Source organism: Tachysurus vachellii, chromosome 17 (assembly GCF_030014155.1).
Source record: "Tachysurus vachellii isolate PV-2020 chromosome 17, HZAU_Pvac_v1, whole genome shotgun sequence".
Classification (NCBI taxonomy): Eukaryota; Metazoa; Chordata; class Actinopteri; order Siluriformes; family Bagridae; genus Tachysurus; species Tachysurus vachellii.
Window position 1 is genome coordinate 17,301,242 of NC_083476.1, and position 26,337 is coordinate 17,327,578.

Genomic DNA, 26,337 nt, shown 5'->3' on the forward strand with positions numbered 1-26,337 from the left:
ATATCCGGTTTCATCTGACACGGTAAACACGGTCGTTTATTTGCAGCGTCAGTCAAACAGCCGCTTCCTGTGAAAACAGACCGTACCGTTCTGCCATGTTTAGCGACAGACTCTCAAACGAAACGCAGGTGCTGTTTACCTTTGAGACGATCGTGTCACAGATACCTGCTCGTAGCTGACAGGAGTCGAACCCGGTGAGGTCCTCAGCTGTTGTAGACCATCCCATCTACTTCAGGATTTAAGGTCTTGTTCGTTCTGAGATGCTTTTCTGCTCAGCACGTTTGTAAAGAGCAGCTCTTTTATATTACTGTAGCTCTCTGCTCAGCTCGAACCGGTCTGTTCGTTCTCTTCTGGTTTCTGTGGAAACTTTAGAGTCTTTTGATGGCACGAGTTTTGGAAATACTCTTTGTCCAGCAGTCACTAGTTTCACAAAGTTCAAATTGTTTCTTTGTTCTGAACATTAATTGAAGCTCTTGACCCATAACTACATGATTTTATGCACCGCACATTGATGCGTGTGCTCGTATCGTTATTTTGCACGTCCGCTTTCTGAGCTTCTAAGCTCAAGTTATTTTACAGCGGATGTTTATATCGCTGTGATTTTCCGTCTTGTCCCTGCGGCACGCCGTTATTCTCTTCTGGACATGTGGGCATGTTATGGACTTTATTTTCTGGACTGAGTGAGTCAGTGATGAATTTGTGACATTTGTGTCGTGTCAGCGTGTCGAGCCCAGTGCTGTGTCCTTTTTGGAGGTCACTCACGCCATCTGGATGTGGTTCGCTCTTAGCCTGTCACAATCTAGTGCAGGTAAGCTAATTAGCACAGCGACTTGGAAGACTGACAGCTACAACATATCCTCGATTTTTATTCCGGTTTCCAATGTTATTTACAGATCCGTCCAGCAAACATGTCGTATTCATGAAAAGGAGTGTGACAGATGTGTTTAGCCCGGATTCAAGGTCCGAGTTAGCCCATTTACAGTTCTGTAATAGTTTTACTGTCTCCTCCAGGATGAAACAGACTTCACTCTGTCTGTTCTATGAAGATATTTTGTCCATCCACTGATAGAATGATCCGGAAACTGAGGTCCACGACATCTTACCCATCATGCACGTCTCCTATAATCAACCCCTCTGACTCTCAGCATGACTCTGAATTATTTTTGTTCAAAATGTTTTCTGGTAAAATTGCTGCAACAAAAATGGCAAAAGATCCTAAGAGACCAACACTAACGCAAATACATCATCTCGTTACGTACTAAACACCAATTCGCTGACTCCCTTGTATCGCTTGTATCGCTTGCTGACTCACTCAACATTTATAGATATCTTTTCCACCTACCTCTTCTCCTAAACACTAACTAACGAGTGCAACTAACTAAGTAACACACACACACACACACACACACACACACACACACACACACACACACACACACACACACACACAGTAACCCACCTTCATGCACAATAACACAGCAACATCCCACTTAAAGGGAATCGGGAAATGTGCTACGATTCCTATTGTTGCTTACTGTTACTTATTGAAAGACTTTTTCTGTGTTTTTTCTAAACTAACTTTTCTCCTTTTTTCACTCTTTTCCTCATTCTTTCTTTTTGCCTTTATCTTTGGCAATATTTCTTTATTTTATATTTATTTCCTATTTCCCTCCCTGTCTTCATACTGTATGTCTATATGTCTATATGTCTATATGTCTATATGTCCATTTGTCCTTCTTGCACTCTCTCTCTCTCTCTCTCTCTCTCTCTCTCTCTCTCTCTCTCTCTCTCTCTCTCTCTCTCCCTCACTCTCTCCCTCTCCCCTTGTTTCAATCTTCTGTTGCCTCATTCTTTTTCCTTTATTTCTATCTCCCATGCCACTCTGTATTACTCTTTTTATTCTTTCACTGCCTCTCTTATTCCCGGCTGTTTGTTTCTCTCTGTCTTTTTCATTCTTTAATATTTCTTGTTCCAATTCTTGATTTATTTTTGCATCTTTCTGTTTTGCTATGTCTCTTTCTGTCGCCCTCATTTTGTCTTTCATCTATATTTTTATCTATCTCTATTCCAACTATTCTCTCTCTCTCTCTCTCTCTCTCTCTCTCTCTCTCTCTCTCTCTCTCTCTCTCTCTCTCTCTCTTTTCTGTTTCCCTTTCTCTTTTTGCCATTCTGTTTTTCTTTCTCTTGTCTTAATTCCCTGTAACTTTATAAATATCCTTTTTATTCCCCTCTTAACTTTCTTCTTTTCTTTCTTTTATTGCTTTCCTTTTTTTCTCTTTCTCTGTTGCTCCTTCTCTGTCTGTTTGCTCTCCACCTTTACTCCTTGTCACAGTTTCCTCTTTATAACTGTCTCTGTATTTGTCTTTTTATTTATCTCTGTCTCGGGTTCTTTTCACCCATCTCCCTAAATCATTGTCACCCTTTCCTTTTCTTTCTGTCATGGTCACTCTTCATCTTGGACTTTTTTATGCTTTTCTCTGTCTGCTTCTTTCTCCATCTATTTCTCCCTATCTCTATCTCTATCTCTATCTCATTGCCTCTATTTCTCTCTCTCTCTCTCTCTCTCTCTCTCTCTCTCTCTCTCTCTCTCTCTCTCTCTCTCTCTCTCTCTCTCTCTCTCTCTCTCTCTCTCTCAGTGTCTAACCGCTCTGACCTTTCCTGCACCCTCAGGTCACTATATCTGTGGATGGCTTACTGACGACCACAGGCTACACCCAGGAGGACTACACCATGCTGGGCTCAGATGACTTCTTCTATGTGGGAGGCAGTCCAAACACAGCCGACCTACCCGGCTCTCCGGTCAGCAACAACTTCATGGGCTGTTTGAAAGACGTGAGTACAGCTTCAGTGTCAGTTAGAAAGCCTACAGTCAAGTGGCTGCAGCAATAATAATATAATCATACAACAATAATATAATCACATAGTAATAATATAATCATACAGCAATAATATAATCACATAGTAATAATATAATCACATAGTAATAATATAATCATACAGCAATAATATAATCACATAGTAATAATATAATCACATAGTAATAATATAATCACATAGTAATAATATAACCATACAGCAATAATATAATCACATAGTAATAATATAATCATACAGCAATAATATAATCACATAGTAATAATATAATCATACAGCAATAATATAATCACATAGTAATAATATAATCACATAGTAATAATATAATCATACAGCAATAATATAATCACATAGTAATAATATAATCACATAGTAATAATATAATCATACAGCAATAATATAATCACATAGTAATAATATAATCACATAGTAATAATATAATCACATAGTAATAATATAACCATACAGCAATAATATAATCACATAGTAATAATATAATCATACAGCAATAATATAATCACATAGTAATAATATAATCATACAGCAATAATATAATCACATAGTAATAATATAATCACATAGTAATAATATAATCATACAGCAATAATATAATCACATAGTAATAATATAATCATACAGCAATAATATAATCACATAGTAATAATATAATCATACAGCAATAATATAATCACATAGTAATAATATAATCACATAGTAATAATATAATCATACAGCAATAATATAATCACATAGTAATAATATAATCACATAGTAATAATATAATCACATAGTAATAATATAATCATACAGCAATAATATAATCACATAGTAATAATATAATCACATAGTAATAATATAATCATAAAGCAATAATATAATCACATAGTAATAATATAATCACATAGTAATAATATAATCATACAACAATAATATAATCACATAGTAATAATATAATCACATAGTAATAATATAATCATACAGCAATAATATAATCATACAGCAATAATATAATCACATAGTAATAATATAATCATACAGCAATAATATAATCACATAGTAATAATATAATCATACAGCAATAATATAATCATACAGTAATAATATAATCACATAGTAATAATATAATCATACAGTAATAATATAATCACATAGTAATAATATAATCATACAGCAATAATATAATCACATAGTAATAATATAATCACATAGTAATAATATAATCACATAGTGATAATATAATCACATAGTAATAATATAATCACATAGTAATAATATAATCACATAGTGATAATATAATCACATAGTAACAATATAATCATACAGTAATAATATAATCACATAGTAATAATAGAATCATACAGTAATAATATAATCACATAGTAATAATAGAATCATACAGCGATAATATAATCACATAGTAATAATATAATCACATAGTAATAATATAATCATACAACAATAATATAATGACATAGTAATAATCATCCAGTAATAATATAATCACATAGTAATACTATAATCATACAACAATAATATAATGACATAGTAATAATATAATCATACAGTAATAATATAATCATCCAGTAATAATATAATCACATAGTAATAATAGAATCATACAGCGATAATATAATCACATAGTAATAATATAACCATACAGCGATAATATAATCACATAGTAATAATATAATCACATAGTAATAATATAATCACATAGTAATAATATCATCATACAGCAATAAAATATCGTACAGTAATAATATAATCAAGTTATAATATATTGTAATATCACCATACTGTAATATTATTGTCATACTGTAATAATATAATCATACTGTAAAAATATAATACACTGCTATAATATAATCATCCTGTAATAATATGATAATACTTTAATAATATAATACACTGTAACAATATAAAACACTGTAATAATATAATAATATAGTAATAATATAATTATAATAAATTTACATTATTATTAGTAGTAGTATTTGTATTTATATTTTATTGTGGGTGGATTTTTTGTTATTTTTTAATCATAAAGCGTTTTTTTAGAATCTGATTTCTTTTTTGTTTGTATAACCTTTTCCCATTTAATACCAATCTAATACCACATAAGTCAAATATGTGGGTGAAGTGATATTTATATTTGTGTGTGTGTGTGTGTGTGTGTGTGTGTGTGTGTGTGTGTGTGTGTGTGAGCGAGAGAGAGAGAGATAGAGAGTGAGTGAGTGAGTGAGTGAGTGAGTGAGTGAGTGAGTGAGTGAGTGAGAGAGAGAGAGAGAGAGAGAGAGAGAGAGAGAGAGAGAGAGAGAGTGAGAGACACACACACACACACACACACACACGCACACACACACAGATATTGTGGCTATATCACTCAGGCTCACTTTAACAGTACTAAATGTGTGGATAAATCTGGCCTCATTTAAACAGCTTGCTCCTCTTTTAACTTTGGCCCTGAAACTTAGCCAGCTGGTCCAGGCCTCATTACGGAAGAGTGAGTCAAGGAAGCATATGTGAGAAAGACAGCAATTTGGAAACTGTCTAAACTCCAGGCCATAAAGGATAATACTCAACCAGCTTACACAGATAAGCTTAGTATTTCACCTCCCATCAGTCCTCACCTCCCCTGTTCCTTTATCTGCCCTTTTCCTATTTCCCTTCTTCCCGAGCACTATTTAGCCGCTCCCAAGCGTGTCCCTTATTTATGTCATGTCCATACCGTTGAAGTTTCAGCTTTACTTTCCTGACAGCCAAATTAAAAATTGATTTCCTCTGGAGATTCCAGTTTGACTGGGCTGAGCTCTTCGTCTCTGTCTCGTTGACCCCCAGGCTGTATTAATCACTCCTCCAGTCTAAGCACTCAACCATAAAGCCCATACTATAGTCGTGTTTATACCCAGCCATATACACACAGCTTCAGCACAGATGAAGACATTAACACTTTCCTATTGCACTAGAAGATTACAAATGTTTAATTAATAATTACTTGTAAAATAATAAGGACCAATAAGTGATATTTTGAGTTTAAAGGTATGGAGGTAGCATGCAGTGATTGACAGCAGGGCATTAGTGCATCAACTAAACATATGTATTATTAAGGAAGATCCAATAATCACAGTCACACTCTGTAGCATGAGGTCAACACACAGACAAGCCACATTAAGTCCTGAATAACACATGACAGATTGTGTGGTTATTTCTTATAATTACATGGTCCGGAGTATGTTATTCCACTTATAACACAACATTTATAACATTTGCTAGCAATTACAATGTTTATCATTGAATGAGTCCAATTCTTTTCCTCACTAACCTTTAATCCTATCTCTTTCTACCTCTCTCAATAACACAGCTTACCATTTTACAGACAAACCGGAAAGCATGAAATCCTCTGTCTGAAACACAAGACTAAACACATTTTTTAATGTTTATTATTTGTTTTAGATCCCCGTAAATGAGTAATCGTTATACTGTAGAAAAATGGCATTTCAGAACGAATACGTCTGAGACACGCGGCCGTTTTATAATAACGTACACGAGATCCGTGCTGTGAGATAAAAAACGTGTTTCACAATTAACTGTGAAAACATGACAGAGAGAAATTGAAACAGAGTACAAAGCTCAGGGCTTAACACAGAACAGGTGAACACAATCAGGTAGCAGCACACAGCCAGTGTAAAGCCAGAGACAGGACCAGAACAGATACTACAGCACACAGTGAACAAAAGGAACAACATGAACTCAAAACAGAATGACATTAAAGCATTAACTTTGCTCTGAACTGACCTGCCTCTGAGAGGAGCATTTATTTAATTATCGATTTAATAATAAAACAATTGATTAATATTTGGCAAAGAAATAAACCTCTGTAGAAATAAACAGCGCTGCAGCCCTCCGTGTAGCGTCTAAAGCCCTATTCGGACGGGACTAGTTTTCCAAACGACGTTTGAGTTAGAATTTTTTTCAGCCAACGTCTGTCATTTCATGTATGGATTCGGACGGGACTAACATCTGTGTGTTTATTACGGAGGTAGGAGTGTCTGTGTTTTACATGTGGGCGTTGCACAAGACCACATGTCCAGGATGCGTGGATTGCGTATGGTCATATGACCGATCAATAGTTTATTAACATCATATGGTTTAATATAGAACCTCTTATAAACCCACTGGAATAAATACGTTGTTATATCATTTTCACGTTATGTAATTGACTATAGAAATGAAAGTACTCTTACCTGAAACTGATATTACAGTAGCCAGTCTTAACAATAACGATTTAAATTTTTTATTTCTTCGCAGGGTAGAAAACACATTTACATCCATTATTGGTGTGCAGAAAGCAGAAACTTGAATACCGGTGCGCTAGGGTTAATACGGTAGTTCACGTTGACCAAAACAGACAAGAAAACGCGTTTTGGAAAAAAACATTTTCGGCAATCACAGACATTCGCATTCAGACGGGATTAGATTTCTCAGAGGAGCGCCGATTTTGCTGAAAAACAGTAGGTAATTTGCTCTGGAATTTTTACACAGGTCGTGTGTGAAAAAGACACACATGGCAGATTCGGACGGGATTAAAATCACAAAGTATGTCTGTGAAACTGAAATTTCTCTAACGACCCCCTGTAAAACTAGTCCCGTCCGAATAGGGCTTAACACACTCGAGACAGTCCTAAAATGCTTAGGAAGGTTTAAATCCAGAAACTAGTCATCCTATTGGACTGCTTTTTTTGTTGTTGATTTAGATGGATATTTTTGTTGATTTTCTTGATGAAAGTTCCATCGTAACCTTGCGACAGAGTACAATATCATATAATACTAGTATTCAGTATTAGAAATGTACAATATCTGTATTCCAACATCCCGACGTTTTGAACGCTGCCAGTCATTCTCGAGCTGTTTGTGTTTGTTCTTACTTTAAGCTTCTAACACAGTTCAGTTGATTGGTTTAGGCTGTGTCTATTTGGGATTGGCAGCTTTAACATGCCTTTTAAGACACAGACGAGTTGCCGGGGCTTTGTGAAGGCACCGCTCGTAATTGCATTTTCTCATGTTCTCTCTCCTTGAGCTGGCACCTTTTATTTGGCTTCTACCTCTGCTTTTATTCTTCTGTCACGGGCACTGACAGGTAATGTGGCTGGCTTGTGTTATTTTCAGAGACACTCAAGTTCACACCCTGCAACAAAACGTCAGTCTTCATCTTAGAACAGAGACTGGTGTGAAAATGAAAAGCATGTTATTCTGTGCCGGGCTGAGGCTGTACTCTTACCTGGCCAAAGACATACGCACTCACCTGAGAGAAACCTCACTGAGACCACTGTTACTGCAGCACACCACTGGTAGTGGGACACTTAGGTCCAGGACTCAAATAAAGGTTGACTTAGGAGTATTTCATATTCTTACATCTTAATCTGAATATTTAATGCCAACTCCTTTATTTATTTATTTATTTATTTATTTATTTATTTATTTATTTATTTATTTGTAATGCTCAAAGCGGATGGTGTATATCTTAGTTTTTTATTCAAATTTTTGTGTGTGGGTGTGTGTTTATTTTGTTTCATTTATTTATATATTTATTTATTTATTTTTTTTGCATGAATGTTCTAAAAATGTCTAAAAGTTTTTAGCAGTCTCTAAGTACATGTTAATTGACACACAACAGTTTTAATCAACAAATAAATAAATAAATAAATAAATAAATAAATAAATAAACGAATCCACCCACACCATAAACACTTTTACTCACTTGCCCGAATGTATTGAAAGCATAAAAAAATAACCTATTACAGAATAATATGCGAGTTATCAGCATATTGAAAGAACACTTTTTGATTGAAAGAATTCGATTGAAAGAACACTTTTTTTTTATTCAACATCACATTTAATGTTTTGTAGTTAAACATTACATAATGCATGTGTGTTTGAATATATTTGTGGTATAATTTTTGTAGGGGATGTTTTTATTTTTTCCTACTTCTTTTTACATTTTGCAAGCACAAGCCAGACAGAATACATAACTGTACATGGACATTTACAGCATGCACACTATACATCTCAGTGACGTGAGAAGATGGCAGTACAACATCGTCTGCTACATTCAGCCACCCTTCCGTATGCCACGGATTTCTTTTTTTCCACATTCTTCCCATGTGTAAAAAGATTTGACATCATTTTTGAGCTTGCCATTTTGCTGAAAGCATATGGCTCACTTAGTCAGCTACCGAAGTGATTCTAAACGATGTTGTACTGACGTCTTCCCAATTAGAAAACAAGTTACAGGAGATGAGACATAGCTGCTGTTGTTGGGTCATGATGTTCACAGCTCACGCTTAATGTATATATCATTTCTGTTTCACAACTTAAATCTTTTATAACATTAATACAGACCTTCCTTTTCCATTGCATTAGTATGTTTTATCCAGTCTCGGATAGACACTAACGTCTCAAGTCAAGTGAAGAGTCAAGAAGCTTTTATTGTCATTTAAACCACAGACTGTATAACTGACGCAGGACATAGTGACGTAAAAGTACTTAAAACAACACGGACCTACATACAGTAAAATAGCACAGAGCTAGGGACTTAAAGTAAGTTGTCCTAGCCACATAAAGTGTATAATGTGCAACCTATTACAAACAGTGCAAGACAAAAGTGTGCATTCTGTATATTATATAGTACATATAGTACATAGTGCAAGAATAGGATTGTAAACAAAGAGGGTTCTTCAAACATACTGTTGTGGAAGTTCCGAGGTTAGAGATATTTAAAGAATAAAGTATAACACTGGTAGAAACGAGCAAGAGTAAAAAGGTTACACAATTTATAGCGCTCAGCTGCGCAGCAGGACCCAACACTCCACATGTAGCATGAGGGATGAAGGTCCACGGCCATTGATTACATCAAGGTTTTATAGACAGAACTCAAGAAAACAGAAGATATGTAAAAGCCAAACATCATCAATCATTGGCTCAAAATTACCGCATGCATCTCCTGACCAAGCTAATCTGACCAGGCCAAGGTCTTCTAGAGGACCTATTGGACATTGTTTATGGACAACTCGTCCCCAGTCCCTACTGCCCTTGTCATAATCTTAACAAAACCTACTGATGACAATGTCAGTCTCTGGTCATGACGCACACAGGGTACAAGCATAGAAGGACAAAGCCTTATGAACATCTTAAGATTAGAAATTTCCACCACAATACATAAACTGTTTGAGATATATATCTGTCTGCAAACTTAAATCCAGCAAACGTTTTAATTTTTTGATCGCATTCCCATAATAACGTGTTTACCGTGATGTATTTCATTACTATCAGAGTTTAGTAAATATTGTGATATAAAATGTTTGGCTATTGCTCACCGCATTGTGTAGTTCACAACACATTATAGACAAGGAGAACACTGACCATAGGATATGCCTCTCTAGCTCAACTAGCTTTTTCATATTCATTGGCAGGGTTCTTTTATTGAAGAAAATATAAGGCGTTCAATGACAATAAAACAGTAACCATCACCAGAGAGGAAATCCTACTTTGTATTCTTGTGCAGATGTGGCTGTTATGTCTATGTAATTTACTCATGCGTGTGGGCACTTACGGAGGAACCGAGTATTTACCGAGTGTGAACACTGGACCCTCAGGCACCTATCAGCCAAAATTTGTCTTTAACATTGGGCAGCATGCAACTAAATTTCTATATCCTTTCAGTGTGGATGCACATGGATTTAAAATACGACTCTTTTTCTTGCCCGTTCTTTTTCTTCCAGGTGGTCTATACCAATAACGAGTTTAGGCTGGAGCTCTCTCGGCTGGCTGAACTGCGAGATCCCAAAGTGGCCGTACACGGTGAACTGACCTTCCGCTGTGAGGATGTAGCTGCCCTTGATCCTATCAGCTTCGATACATCATCCGCCTACGTCAGCCTTCCTCACTGGAGCAGCAAGAAAACTGGATCAATTTCCTTTGACTTCCGCACCACAGAGTCCAGCGGCCTGCTGCTGTTCAGCCACGGGCGCATGCAGGGTTTGCGGGAGCACCGACCAAGGGTTGACTTTTTTGCCATGGAACTTCTCGATGGTTTTCTGTTCCTACTGATGGACATGGGCTCAGGCAGCATTAAGTTAAAGGCCAGCAATAAGAAGGTGAATGACGGCGAATGGTGTCACGTGGACTTCCAGCGAGAGGGACGCAAAGGTAAGACACGACAGTGGGTAAAGTGATCGCGAGCTGCAGCTTAGTAATTAACTGAACAATTCCAGGAGTAGTACCGTATGACTACTGTATATTCTGGATAAAATGAATATTATTCACATTTATATAGGTTTCTGGAATACCCGGGTTCCAAAATAGCTCGGCTTCTTACTCTACAGGGCAGTTTTCCTAGAAACTAATATAGTATTCTTGTTTGCTTTAATAAGAATTGGTGGCCCATTACCTTGTGACTGTGACCCCACATGCCTAGCCTACAGTATAAAACATCCTCACTATACCATACTCATGCCATTTCCCACTCTCGTCTTGTCGAAAACGAGTAGAGGAAGCGGATTCAAGAAGCTGAGTATAGCACCCTAATCCTCGGATTTTCGCTAATCTCGTTATTGCTGTTGTTAAATCTGCACTGTCAGATAGAGAGTGTTGATGCACGCTGTGGATGACGGTAATTACAATATTTGACTTATCATAATTTCTGCTACAGTTGACTGTATCACCGAAATAGACGTGTGGCCTATTGTTCGAGTTGGCCTGAAGCAACATGGGTGCTGAAGGCTCAAAGGAGCTGATCTTATTACCCTAACCAATCCATAACCTTAACTTGAGTCTGTTTAGTGATTCGGGTTAATTTATTGGGTTCGGTTGAATGAATTGTTCAGGCTCAAATGTGCAGCCTGATCACGTAGCCAACACTACTGTTGTATGTACTGAAACGCCGGATCCTTCCGACTTAGATCAAACGTACCGTAGATGTGCAGTACAGTGTCCAATACTGATTTGTTAACAGAAATTATCTTTCCACCACAATATTCTTGCAAAATTGGGTATAAGTTTTGAGTGGCTGGATCACCACTCAGCCCAGACTAATAAAAATGGTTAGCGTTAGATCAGAGTATGTCCAGCTGTCCAGGGCACATTTAATCGAATGTACTATCACATCATACAATGCAGTGTTGACCACGGAGGCATGTGACCTTCACCGGCTGTCTATATTGATGCCATTTGTACAGACACCGCAACAGAAATGGCAATAGAGATATATGAGTCCATTGCCAGGTACTTTTTAAGATACAGACCAGGATCCACCTTATACCGATACGAAGAAGCCTGGAATCCAGCTTCCATTCTGTCCATATGCATATCAGATGTGATTCCTGTGAACAAACCAGTTGTGACCATAGATCTGAAATATGCATTTACACATTTCCACTGCTGTGGTCTATAGGAGTTTTTTTTTGCTTTTTTACATTAGGGAAGCGATGTACCCGTTTTTGGTTTATTCATGGCACCAGGTGTGTGAGTGTCCCCTGAATTATAGTAATAGCCCCCGTTATACTGTCCAGTTTGCCAAGAATCAGAAATCTTTCTGCTCTGGTTGTTTGCAGGCAAGTGGAACGTTTTCTCACAATGAGCAATACACTTGCATAAACCTCACAAACAGTTTTTTGGAGTTAGAAATATCTCTCTCTGGGTCTACACTAAAAGTAAACATGGGACAGATTGATAATTTGTCACTGGATGCACTTGAAATAGCCAAATCTTTTCATTAAGGTGTGGAAATGTATCTGTGTTTTACTCGAAACAGTGATCCCACACTGGAATATGGACTTGCCATATGTTTTTGTGTGGGTTTTTTTTTTTTATTAATTAATGTTTCTTTTTTATATAGTATTATTTATTTATTTATTTTTATCCTAATTATGAATCTGTAAATGGAGGTTAGCACGTTCGCCTCACACCTCCAGGTTTGGGGGTTCGATTCCCACCTCCGCCTTGTGTGTGTGGAGTTTGCATGTTCTCCCCGTGCCTCGGGGGTTTCCTCCGGGTACTCCGGTTTCCTCCCCCGGTCCAAAGACATGCATGGTAGGTTGATTGGTATCTCTGGAAAATTGTCCATATTGTGTGAGTGCGTGAGTGAATGAGAGAGTGTGTGTGCCCTGCGATGGGTTGGCACTCCGTCCAGGGTGTATCCTGCCTTGATGCCCGATGACGCCTGAGATAGGCACAGGCTCCCCGTGACCCGAGGTAGTTCGGATAAGCGGTAGAAAATGAGTGAGAGTGAGGGTGAATCTGTAAATTCAATTTTCCCTCAGTCACATGCAGTGTCTTTACTAAGGACCAGAGGGCAACAAGCCACACTGTGACCAAACCCATTGTTCCTGCCAAAGATACAAATGGTTTCTTATTTTAAAATACGAATCAAACCTGTCTACTCTTGCAGATGGAAATATTCCACAACTAGCTCTGTGTCTAGGAAGGGATTTCATGCATTATGTGAAAATCTTGGCCAGCTGGTTGGCCAACTGTTTATGCTATTGGGAGCAAGATAAGCAGCTTTCCCTGTTTAACCCATAGGTTAAAGTTAGGTGTTGTGATTGCATACTTGAACAAGGGTCTTGTGGTATGGATAACTCCGGGGAAGAACTGTTGGATATCTGCATAGTGGCCACATGGAGCTCATTGTCTCCATTTGCTATATTTTACAGACTGAGTGGTGCTTCACTGTAATCCTTTGTGCTCTGTGGTTTTGGTGATTCTCAAACACAACCCAATAAAGTCTTAAGACGATTCTCATTATCAGTATGAGCATGAGAGATTATTATCCTCAGTAGAGTTGCGTCAATTCGAAAAGAACGATATAATAAAAGGTATAATAATGCCATTGGCACTATTTACTGAACGGGTGCTGTTTGTTGTCGTCATAAGGTATGCCAGGTGCATTATAAGCCCTCGTGTAGACTTTCACAGGCACCGTTTCAGGGCCTCGATCATGGTTACGAGGTGACAACGCTTTCTTTTGCTGCCTTGCAAGGAAACAAGCGAACCAGAAAAGGGCTACTTGTTCTGAATGAACTGTCTTGGCTGAGCTTGTCTAGAGGATGAGAATTACAGCTACCTTTATAGGCAACTGGGGCCATGGTCATTGTCATAAGGTGACAATGAGCTTTTCTGTTGGTACTCAGTAAGAAAACTTCACTAGTCCTGGCAGACTGGAACAAAGGCCAGTTGATGAAAATGGCCTGTACAGGATCCTGCACTCTCATTGCTGTGGCCCAGGTTTGATGCCCATGCAGGGAGCTAACCCAGATACTGAGGGGTTAACTCCCAATGCCAGTCCCAAAATGTGAGGGTTGCGTCAGGAAGGGCATCTGGCGTAAAACCTGCACCAAATCAGATATGCAGACAAAGATGATCCGTTGTCGTGACCCTGAACACGTACTGTAGCAGACAAAAGAAGAACAACTTTATAATGTCTGCCTATGTATGGTCATGGTCACATGATAATGACTTTTTTCATGGTACTGAGCAAGGAAATGAGTAAATCTGAAAACTCAGACTGCTAAGAACGAAACAGATTCGGTGTTCCTTCATGGTTAAATGCATAACCTTTCACATTGGGACCGAACTCTAAGTGAAAGAAAAGTCAAAATGCATTAATTATCCACTGATTAATCCATTTCTAATGCTTCTCTTTCTCTAGTCATAGCCTCAGACGGTCCACCCACGAACAGTCTGATGTATATTGTACATAGTGCATTTATATTACGTTTTTGTTATTTTGCAGACGCTTTTATTCAGTGGGTTTTTGTCATTTGGCAGACGCTTTTATTCAGAGCGAAATACAAAAGGAAAATGCACCTGAAGGCACAATTACGGAAAGTACTTGATAAACCTATAAGGCTTCATAAGACTGTAGTCAACCTAATGCTGGTTCAGGTAAGTTCTAGATCGGTCTAGACTGCAGCTAAATGTCACAAACTCAGAAGTCAGATTTTAACTAAGTGCATAAACTACAAAGAAGTTTAAAAAGTATTAATACATAAAACAATCAATAAAAAAAAAACAGTGTAGTCAAATTGAATGTTCTACCAAATACCGTTTAATAAATACTTTATAGATATAGGTACATGGGAACAGCTGTAAGAAGCTTTCCCGGTACGGCTTCTCCGTTTCCGTGCACTTCAGGGCCCCGTTTATTATCAATCTGATGGGAAACAAATTTTTAAACACCATGAAAATGAGCTTTATGGAGAAATATCTAGGCACCGGATTGAAACACATTTGTAAGACGAGTCCGTGTTTAACGGTGTCTATAGAGTCTGAATACTTTATGCATCCAGGATCAATTCCAGGTTTGTTTTCACACCGACAAATTCCTTCCGCTCTGTGGATCGATTGTTCAGTTTTATATGTCACTCCTGCTATGGGAATCTTTTATAAATAGGAGATGAGAGGTACACACTGTTATTGTACTTATTAATGCTTATTAAGCTAATGTGCTCTATTATTTATTTATTTACGTTGCGTGTCTATTGATTGACACTGATGAGGAGGATATGTTTAGACCTTCAGTCAAAGATAATCCTTTATATTCTAAAATTAATCCAGCATTTATACTATTCAAGTATAAAGTATATAGTTTGTGGTTTTTAATGCTTGTTATTCGATGTCTGGCCCGAGAGCCTTAAATCACTGTACAATGGAAATGAAAGGTTGTCCATGGTTCCTTAAAAGATTAAAGTAAATGCATTGAAAGAAACACTTCTAATTAAATTTCTGAAACCCAAGAGCTTTAATTCTGTCAGCTATTTGTAGCCCGGTGTTTAATTTTGTTTAGTTTTTAATCTGTGATTGAATCTGGAAGACATGTAGTATCACAAAACACTGACTAACACAGTGTCATTAAAAGAAAATACGGCACGTATTAAATTAAGGATATCGTTAACTTCCGAATGTGTCTCTAGCTTAAACAAATACGATGATGATGTGGGGAATTTTGAGAACAGGTTGTTCATCGGAGGTCATGAAACGTCAACTTGCATTTAGGAACCTGTGGTAAAAATCTTGGATAATTAGAATGAACCGAGTATAAAATGTAGTGAGGCTGCTTGTTCAATCTCTAAATTGGATCATGAGGAGGATGTCGATGCCCTAGAGCACCTGTTTATGTCTGTACCGCACATTAGAATGCTAGTGGTTTTGTATTATTACATACGACACCTCAATATTTTCTAATGTTGGGTTTGGCAATGCTTGCTTTTCTGATCCTTGCTTCTTCCTCCAGGCTCCGTCTCGGTGAACGGCCGCAGCATGCCCTTCTCCACCAACGAAGGCAGCGAGATCCTGGACCTGGATGGTGAGATGTATATTGGCGGTCTCCCTGAGGAAAGCAAGGCTTTACCTCTGCCCCCCGAGGCGTGGACAGCATCGTTGCGGTTGGGCTTTGTAGGTTGCATGCGGGACATGTTTGTGGACGGCCGGAGCCAGGACTTGCGGCGTCTCACCGAGCTGCAGAGCGCGGCAGGCGTCAGCGTCTCCTGTACACGTGAGACCCACCGGCGCTGCAGCACCGAACCCTGTTCCCACAGCGGCCACTGCCACGAAGGCTGGAACCGACACATATGCGACTGCACCGGCACCGGATACCTGGGGCCCAACTGTGAAACTGGTGAGGCTGGAAATGCTTGAGGGTAGAGAGAAAAAAGGAGATTCAGAGCTTTGTACTGCATTGTATTGTTTGTGATTTGGGCAGAAATGAGTAATGCCACATGAGCCACAAAGCTTACGGATCTTATTCACGGTGACACAAATTCACTTTGCCCCTTTGTTTGTGTTCCGGTAGTGCTGTGCGATTTCTAACTCACTTCTGCCATCTGTTGTCTGTAAGCAGAATATCAATCAGTAATGCACATCAGTAATGGCTGTCTAATGGAGACCAAATGCTTATATTAGTGGGATCGAATGTCTGTCTGTCCTGTTGTTATGGAATAAGGTCGTAAGTGACTTAAATTTAGCCCGAGTGGAAAATAAATTAGCTGGAATGTTCAAATTAAGCATAGATCAAATTATAAGTGATTTATTTATTTTTTTTTATTATTATTAAGGGCTGTTAGTCTGAATTTTTCAGACATTTTGAGGACATTAAGTAATTAGGGATTAATATTTACTATTGCCTTGGCAGATTCTAATCATGTAATGATACAGTGATCGCATCTGGGATCGATATGTGCATGCAAATTAAATGTATATGTATTTTTGTTATGGAGAAGGTGTTTATAGGAATTCATCCATATAATTATTAAAAAAAATTCATTAAATAAATGAACAGATAACACAGAGCTCCTTGCACAGAACCGCTATGGTTTAAAGCTGGATTGTGTAACATAATGATTCATTAATGAGATTTTGTTCATTTAGTTTGGGAGAAGCCTTTTGTTTTGCCATCAGATGCCTTTCTCCTGTCCGTCGAGGCGTCGTCGTGCATCAACAACGGCGAGGAGAACAAAATGGCTACCAGGGCGACGTTATTTAAAGTGTTCTGATCTGACCGAACGTTGATAAACAGTGAGCCAGGAAATGACTGGAAATTTGACACAGGAAATGTGCTGTAATTTCTGCCAGGTTGTTTCTACCTGTGACAATCTCACCCGCGTCTCTGCGTGCTCCCGTCTCTCTTACATTCACACACACACACACACACACACACACATACACACACACACACACCGTTTTAGCTAATCTTATGAAAATGATACACTTCTTTTTCAACCGGTTTTTAAATCCTGATTAGGTCAGCGAGTGAGATGCGTTAAAGCTCGACATCATTCACGACGTGTGTGTCAGGAAAGCGGAAACTCCAATGATGTGTGTTGGGCTCACACTGTTACCACACGCTGCCATGGGAGAACGTTCTGATTGTGTAGCCTGTAGCGGTAGAGTGGTAGTAATCGTGCTTGAGCCTTATTTTGTAGCATTCTAGCATGAAGGATTTATAAAGGATAAATAAACCAGGACGGAGATGATGCTATAAAAATAATCTATACATGGGCCATGTTACACACACGCTGTGTATTAATTGTGAATAAAAAAGGAATAAATGTGTGTTTGGTGTTTCTCCTGTGCAGAGGCCACAGTGCTGAGTTACGATGGCAGCATGTTCCTGAAGGTGCTCATGCCTCGTGCCATGCACACGGAAGCCGAGGACGTCTCACTGCGCTTCATGTCCCAGAGGGCTTATGGTCTGCTCATGGCCACCACCTCCTCAGAGTCTGCTGACACCCTGCGCCTGGAGCTGGACGGGGGAAAAGTCAAACTCACCGTCAACTTAGGTAACCTCTGACCTCTGACCCTGGCATTGCCTGCTCTCTGGACAATGTTTAATGACATCAACAGTGCCGAGGGTAGAGTCAGCACTTCTCTTCTCTTCTCTTCTCTTCTCTTCTCTTCTCTTCTCTTCTCTTCTCTTCTCTTCTCTTCTCCCCTCTTCTCTTCTCTTCACATCTCATCTCCTCTCTTCTCTTCTCTTCTCTTCTCTTCTCTTCTCCCCTCTTCTCTTCTCTTCACATCTCTTCTCTTCTCTTCTCTTCTCTTCACATCTCTTCTCTTCTCTTTTCTTCTCTTCTCTTCTCTTCTCTTCTCTTCTCTTCTCTTCTCCCCTCTTCTCTTCTCTTCACATCTCATCTCCTCTCTTCTCTTCTCTTCTCTTCTCTTCTCTTCTCTTCTCCCTTCTTCTCTTCTCTTCACATCTCATCTCCTCTCTTCTCTTCTCTTCTCTTCACATCTCTTCACTTCTCTTCTCTTTTCTTCTCTTCTCTTCTCTTCTCTTCTCTTCTCCCCTCTTCTCTTCTCTTCACATCTCATCTCCTCTCTTCTCTTCTCTTCTCTTCTCTTCTCCCCTCTTCTCTTCTCTTCACATCTCATCTCCTCTCTTCTCTTCTCTTCTCTTCACATCTCCTCTCTTCTCTTCTCTTCTCTTCTCTTCTCTTCTCTTCTCTTCTCTTCACATCTCATCTCCTCTCTTCTCTTCTCTTCTCTTCTTTTCTTTACTTTACATCTCCTCTCTTCTATTCTCTTCTTTTCTCTTCTCTTCACATATCATCTGCTTTTTTCTCTTCTCTTCTCTTCACTTCTCTTCTCTTCTCTTCTCTTCTCTTCTCTTCTCTTCTCTTCTCTTCTTTTCTCTTCTCACATCTCCTCTTTTCTCTTCTCTTCTCTTCTCTTCTCTTCACATCTCATCTCTTCTCTTCTCTTCTCTTCTCCTCTCTTCTCTTCTCTTCTCTTCTCCCCTCTTCTCTTCTCTTCACATCTCATCTCCTCTCTTCTCTTCTCTTCTCTTCTCTTCTCTTCTCCCCTCTTCTCTTCTCTTCACATCTCTTCTCTTCTCTTCTCTTCACATCTCTTCTCTTCTCTTCTCTTCTCTTTTCTTCTCTTCTCTTCTCTTCTCTTCTCTTCTCTTCTCTTCTCTTCTCCCCTCTTCTCTTCTCTTCACATCTCATCTCCTCTCTTCTCTTCTCTTCTCTTCTCTTCTCTTCTCTTCTCTTCTCTTCTCTTCTCTTCTCCCTTCTTCTCTTCTCTTCACATCTCATCTCCTCTCTTCTCTTCTCTTCACATCTCTTCACTTCTCTTCTCTTTTCTTCTCTTCTCTTCTCTTCTCTTCTCTTCTCCCCTCTTCTCTTCTCTTCACATCTCATCTCCTCTCTTCTCTTCTCTTCTCCCCTCTTCTCTTCTCTTCACATCTCATCTCCTCTCTTCTCTTCTCTTCTCTTCACATCTCCTCTCTTCTCTTCTCTTCTCTTCTCTTCTCTTCACATCTCATCTCCTCTCTTCTCTTCTCTTCTCTTCTCTTCTTTTCTTTACTTTACATCTCCTCTCTTCTATTCTCTTCTTTTCTCTTCTCTTCACATATCATCTGCTTTTTTCTCTTCTCTTCTCTTCACTTCACTTCTCTTCTCTTCTCTTCTCTTCTTTTCTCTTCTCTTCACATCTCCTCTTTTCTCTTCTCTTCTCTTCTCTTCACATCTCTTCTCTTCTCTTCTCTTCACATCTCCTCTTTTCTCTTCTCTTCTCTTCACATCTCATCTCTTCTCTTCTCTTCTCTTCACATCTCCTCTTTTCTCTTCTCTTCTCTTCTCTTCACATCTCTTCTCTTTTCTTCTCTTCTCTTCTCTTCTCTTCTCTTCTCTTCACATCTCTTTTCTTTTCTTCTCTTCTCTTCATATATCATCTCCTCTTTTCTCTTCTTTTCTTTTCTATTCTCTTCTCTTCTCTTCTTTTTTCTCCTCTTTTCTCAGCATAACTTTCACTCCATCCCTCAGCCTTCAATGGCTATCATGTCTGCAGTTCTGGAGCGGACAGCCAGGAGACCAGCTCACTAACAGGATTTAGCGTAGTGGGAAATAAGTCTTTAAACTGTGAACTCTAGCAGTGTTATTTTAACTAGCCCACTGATGTCAACTCCTACCCCCTCGGCTTAACCCCACCGTCACAGGAGATGCGGCCGATGCTCTTTCTGTTCTCTGCTTCTCTGTACACAGTCAATGGAAATGCGAGAAAGTTTAGCGAGATGCGCCTAAGAGCACAGACACCATTGCCATCGTTCTATATGCACAGTATAATTAATCACATTTCAATGCACATGCCAGTCATACGTAAATAACATCCTGGCCCTGACAACGCTCATATAAATATCTTATTCAATGTAGCGTATCCCAGTAAGGCTTTTATTCCAATTACCCAAACCCAGGGGAAAATAGATTGCATATGCCTTCAATAAGCCAAAAATGGAAAGCATGAAAACATCTTAAATATTTGATGTGGCTCCAGCGTTTGTGTGAATTTGTGGCGTGTGGCGGGGGGGCTGAAGTGTAGACGACATGCATCGCTCAGCCTCGGGCTGGAAATTGAGATGTCCAAATTAGAGGATTTATGCTCCATTTCACACAGACCTGCCACTGTTTTCTACCCAATAACAAAGTGATTAGGAAAAAAGAAAGATAGTCTGGAAGAGTAAAGTCGCATTAGATACAAAAATCCTTCACAAATATATTATTTCATTACTCCAGCCTTTTTTCCGCCACGTCTGCAGAATATATGGATTACGACGGACGAGAATTTGACACATTTCCCTTTACCAATTAAAATGAAAACAAAAAACAATGTTTGCTTGACTGATTTTAATGCAAGTCTAAAGGCAGCTTTCAGGACTTTAGCAAATATATGAAACATTTAGGTAAGCTTAGAAACCTGGAGATATTTGATGGGATTAGTTTCTGATAGAGAAGAATTTAGATTTTTGTATTATTATTATTATTATTATTATTATTATTATTGTTCATTATTAATAACAATAATGAACAATAATAATAATAATAATAATAATAATAATAATAATAATAATAATAATAATAATAATGCATTATTATTCTTATTCTTCTTCTTATTATTATTATTGTTATTATTACTGTTATTATTATTAATAATAACAGTAATAATAACAATAATAATACATTTTATTTGAGGGAGCCTTTCAAACTCTCAAGGTCACTTTACAAAAATAAATTTAAAACACACAGCATAATATAAAACAAATAGACAACAGAATAATAAAATTAATTAAAATTTAAAAAAATAAACAAAAAATATTTAGTTAATAATTATTATTGAATACAGATGAATATGGAAATGCACAGGTTTTACATAATAGCTAACAATTATAGTACAGAATTATCCGAATGACTTTATTTAAGTACTGCTCCAGTTTTAGAAAGCTGCATGTAACTAGAGTTGTGTTGTTTTTTACTGTATTCTAAATATTTATTTACTGAATACAGTAAGAGATAAAACAGTAAGCTGGAGTGTCTATTGTGCTAAAAGGCCATGATGCTCTGAACAATCCTAGCTAGTTTTGTCTGACTCACTTGTAAGATTACACACAAACAGGGTTAAATGTCTGATCACGATACAGGGAAATGTGTCAAGATGCTTGTTCATGTTCTTGTACAATCTCAGAAATGCTACAAATAGATGGATAGAGATCGGTTTTTCACCACTTGAGTATTTTACTGTTCACAGTATTTAGACTTTTATGAGTCAGCGCACCAGTTTAGCTGGAATGACAGAGATCTTACACAGAGTGAGAGTCATTATGGAAAAAATGTTGTGTGTGTGTGTGTGTGTGTGTAGGTCAGTGATGCTGGTCCTTGGCTGTCTGTGCTCACTCTTCTGTAGTGGTTGACAGCTGGAGAGCTCACCACAGCCAAAATGCTCCCACTATTTATACGAATCTATACGTCTAACGTCAAAATCTTACCTCAAAGGACCGGTAAGAGAATTGTCAGCATTTATGGACTGACTTTTGACTACTTAATTTTCTCATATTAGAAACACAAAGCAGGAAACTAATACAGATGAATTGTTTAAGCCAGGATCGCTGCATTTGGCTGTTGGTGCAGGCTGCCCCTTTCTTCCCCTTTGGCTCCACCCACTCCAGGAGACTCTGAAAGGACAGAGCGGTCGTCTCGCCAAGTAGCTTCTGCTGTTCACCTGAGCTAGAGTATATTAACCCTGTCAGAAGAAGAGCACTAATGCACACACATCGAGTTACCGTTCATATTTCCACTCATAATGACAGCTACACTTATCATATATGTAGGCGTACAATTACTGAATTTAAATACACATGACGGATGGACCGATGTACGGATGTTGATAAATGTTTTTTGATCAGCGAAACATCAGTGGGTTTAGTATAAGCCTGTCACTGATGAAGGAATAGACACCGATTTGGAGTTCTCATGGCGTATGTTCTCTTTTTAAGGAGTGTGTAATAGCAGCAAGTGCACCACACTGTTACACACTCATCAGTGCAACCGCTGTGCTGAGAATGAGCCACCACCTGATCGTATTCGGGCAGCGAAAGCCCCTTTCCATTTATGGACAGGGTAGATGTGGGAAGACTCAGACTGTGGTAGCTCAGTGGTTAAGGTCTTGGGCTACTGATCGGATGGTCATGGGTTCGAACCTCAGGTCCACCAAGCTGCCACTGCTGGGCCCCTGAGTAAGGCCCTTAACGCTCAGTTGTGAGTCACTCTGGATAAGGGTGTCTGCTACTGTAAATGCTGTAAATGTAAGACACAATCACTTACATTCACTAAGATACATTCACTAATTCTTATTTTCCTCATATTCATGTGTATATTAATAAACAGCAATGACACACATTACTGAATACGTTCACAGCAACATTGATTTACATCAATTTTGCCCACAGCAAAGCCCACAGACAGCTGATCATAATACAAGAAGGACTAAATGAATGAGAAACAGGAAGCAACTGAGCAAATTATAAGGCTAGCATGTATTCAGTATTCAGTTACGTAGCTCAGCCACAGCAGCTTAGTGGTTAAGATGTTGCATTAATTAGAAAACCACTTGGCTCATACCTCCAGTGCACATACAGCCCCATCCCTATTGCCTAATATAAAAGTTAGTATTATTTCTTTTAACTAATGGATTTCTTTTGTATTGCTTACTTTCAGGTCAATAATATGAAATTAGTTCAGAACAGAAAAGAAATGACTAAATTTACACTTTAGTGAACACAAATGTACACAAACTCTGGATAGGAACAGTTTTCTGAACTAACCAGAAGTTAGTTTACATGTTTTTTTATGTTAATATTCCTGCAAGACCAATACATTTTTCCTATTCAGCTTAATAACTTCAAATTCAAATTTATTTGTTAAGCGCTTTTAACAGTGGACATTGTCTCAGAGCGGCTTTACAGAACATAAACATAAAACAAAAGGTTAATATAAAGGTTACTAATATATAAGGATTAATATAATGCAAAAATTCAAGATTAATATTAGATATGTTTGTATTTAATCAGCAATCGTGTATCTATATACAGTATTGTACACCTACACAAGTGACGAAATGAACGTAATAAATTAATAGCTAATAGTAAACGAATAAACAGGTGACTCGCTGTGTATTAGCTTGTGAGAAGGTTGATGTGCACATGTCCAGGTGTCACAAGCAGAAAGGCACATGGCGAGAATGAAGCAGACTTTCTGTGCTCCCGTGTCCGTGGGTGTGGAGCTGTGTGAAAGGGGCAGGGTTGACTCTCGGCTTGTCCCCGGATGGTGTGCTTTATGCAATGCTGTTTACTCTTCTGCAGATTAAACCTTGAAGGATGTCTGTTTTTAATTATGATTTTGCAACCTTTGTTTTTTGTTCCTGTTTCTGTTTCTGTTTCTTTCTTTCTTTTTTTTTTTTTTTTATCTCACCATCTCACTCTCTCTCTCCACCAGATTGTATCGGGATAGACTGTAACCTTAGTAAGTGCTCCCTTTTTTCATACAAGAAATGTCTCTTTTTAAAAGACTGTCTTTGTAATTCTGTTTCTGTCACTCTCTCTCTCTCTCTCTCTCTCTCTCTCTCTCTTTCAAAATATTAACCTACCTTCTTCTGTCTGTCTGTCGGTATCTCTCCGCTCCTCCTTTCGTCTTCTCTCACATCTCTCTGTCGCTCAAACGCTGTGTCTTTTGGTGGAGTTTGATAGTCAGAGAAGGAGGAGAGCGAACCACTGAAGTGTTTCAAATGAGACACAACCACCCATTTAACGCTTCCTTTTTATAGCAACCTGACTTTCTCAGTTTTCAAACACTGCGTTGGATTATGATCCCCCTGAGCCTTCAGTCTGTAAGTGGAGGTGTATTGTATTAATACAACGGAAATAGAAGACGGTGAGAATCCAGTGCTCTGCAGCAGGACGTGTCAAAATCTTCAGTGACAGGAAGCAAATGATTATGGAGTGAGAGATTAAAATCAAAGACTGGTAATAATAATAATAATAACAACAACAACAACAATATTAATAATAATAATACTAACAACATCAATAATAATAATAATAATAATAATAGTAATATTAAAAATAACAGTAATAATAATAATAATAATAACAATAATATCATCAATAATAATAATAATAATAATAATAATAATAATAATAATAATAAATTTTGTATAATTAATAATAATAATAATAATAATACATTTCACATTGTTTCAGATGTTTTCTGTGCATTTTGTGCATGGACTTTAGTTAGATCTTTATTTTTTTCCATGATTAATGATATATCTCTTCCGATTTTCTCACACACTGAAAGGAAACTAACGTCGCCCTGCCTCACTAAATTCTCTCAGCCACGAGCCGCTTCTGAGACGCTTTCCACTTTAAAAAGAATATAGAATTTAAAAATCCCTTGCACCCATTTTAATAATGAACCTAATAATTGAAACGTTGGATTATATTCTGAAGGGTACGGTGAAATTTATTTTACACTTAAGGGTTCTCGGGCTGATCTGCCATATAAGGTTCAGGACTATAAAAAGCAGTTAAATAACTTCTAATAACTGCTGTATTCATCCCTACTTACTGTATAACTATCCTGAAATGTTACCTTTTTCACTTACTCTAAGCGTTTATATAGCATTTCCCCTCCACGTTAATCTAATTGGAATGATCTTTTTTACTCCCGATACATCCATGAAGAACAGCCTCATAAATGAAAACGGAATAGTTTAAGAACACGAACTCTAAAACAGTAAGAGCTCCATTCAATTACGTGAACCTATTTCTTCTCATTAACTCCAATCCTCATAAAGGAAGTTTTGGACATTGAAAACTATTTGTTAAACATTTTAACGTGAACTAATCCCTTGTCTTTACTGCTCATGAGCTGAAACAAAGCTTTATTTTCTAAGTTTAACCTTCTTGGACGTCTGTGCGAACGTCGTACATCTTAAATATGGGAATTTGTAGAATTACTGCAAATTAGAGCAAACATACCTCCTTTTCAGTTGCAAAATGTTTGATAGGATGCTCTTATATGAAGAAAAGTGATTTAGGTGAAAAATATCAGATGACACTCGGCTTCAGTTTTATAACGTAGTATAATAACGTAGTATTAGTGAAGACAAGAAAGATAAAAAGATACTCTTTTGGAAAATGTGCGTAAACCCTTTTTAGTGTTATAGTGTCAACAAGGTAGTCTTGATACCATCCTGTCCTCTGATCTACAGTAATTTCCTCGTAATTACACATATAATTAAAAACAACCACTTGTCATCTTATTTCTTTATATTTTCAGACAGTCGGTTGAGTGGCAAATTATTACAATAAGTACAAAATGCCATAATTATTTTACTAATCATTAATTAACCTGCCTGCTTCTAGAAAAATTAGTTATTAAGTTATTATCTACAATAACGGTACACAAAAGGTGGTCCAGGGAACCCCAGGGATCCGAAAAACATTTCCAGGGGGTCAGAGATTTTTAATTTTTCTTTTTTAAATTTATTTATTATTTGCATATTAAATCACACCCTTTTATAAACAAAGGTATTGTATGTATTATTGTGTTTTTATAGGTATTAAACTTTTTGACTAAA

At 37.7% G+C, this 26,337-nt stretch overlaps 1 protein-coding gene across 2 annotated transcripts in view; it reads left to right on the forward strand.

The window, feature by feature from the left end:
* The window catches only part of nrxn2a (neurexin 2a), a 364,908-nt gene that overhangs the window by 151,090 nt on the left and 187,481 nt on the right, over positions 1–26,337 (forward strand). For both annotated transcript variants that reach the window (XM_060890359.1, XM_060890360.1), the window contains exons 8-12: positions 2,671–2,832; positions 10,653–11,079; positions 16,163–16,546; positions 18,003–18,206; positions 24,192–24,218. In XM_060890359.1, coding sequence (XP_060746342.1) covers positions 2,671–2,832; positions 10,653–11,079; positions 16,163–16,546; positions 18,003–18,206; positions 24,192–24,218 — 1,204 coding nt within the window. The remainder of the gene's footprint in view (positions 1–2,670; positions 2,833–10,652; positions 11,080–16,162; positions 16,547–18,002; positions 18,207–24,191; positions 24,219–26,337) is intronic.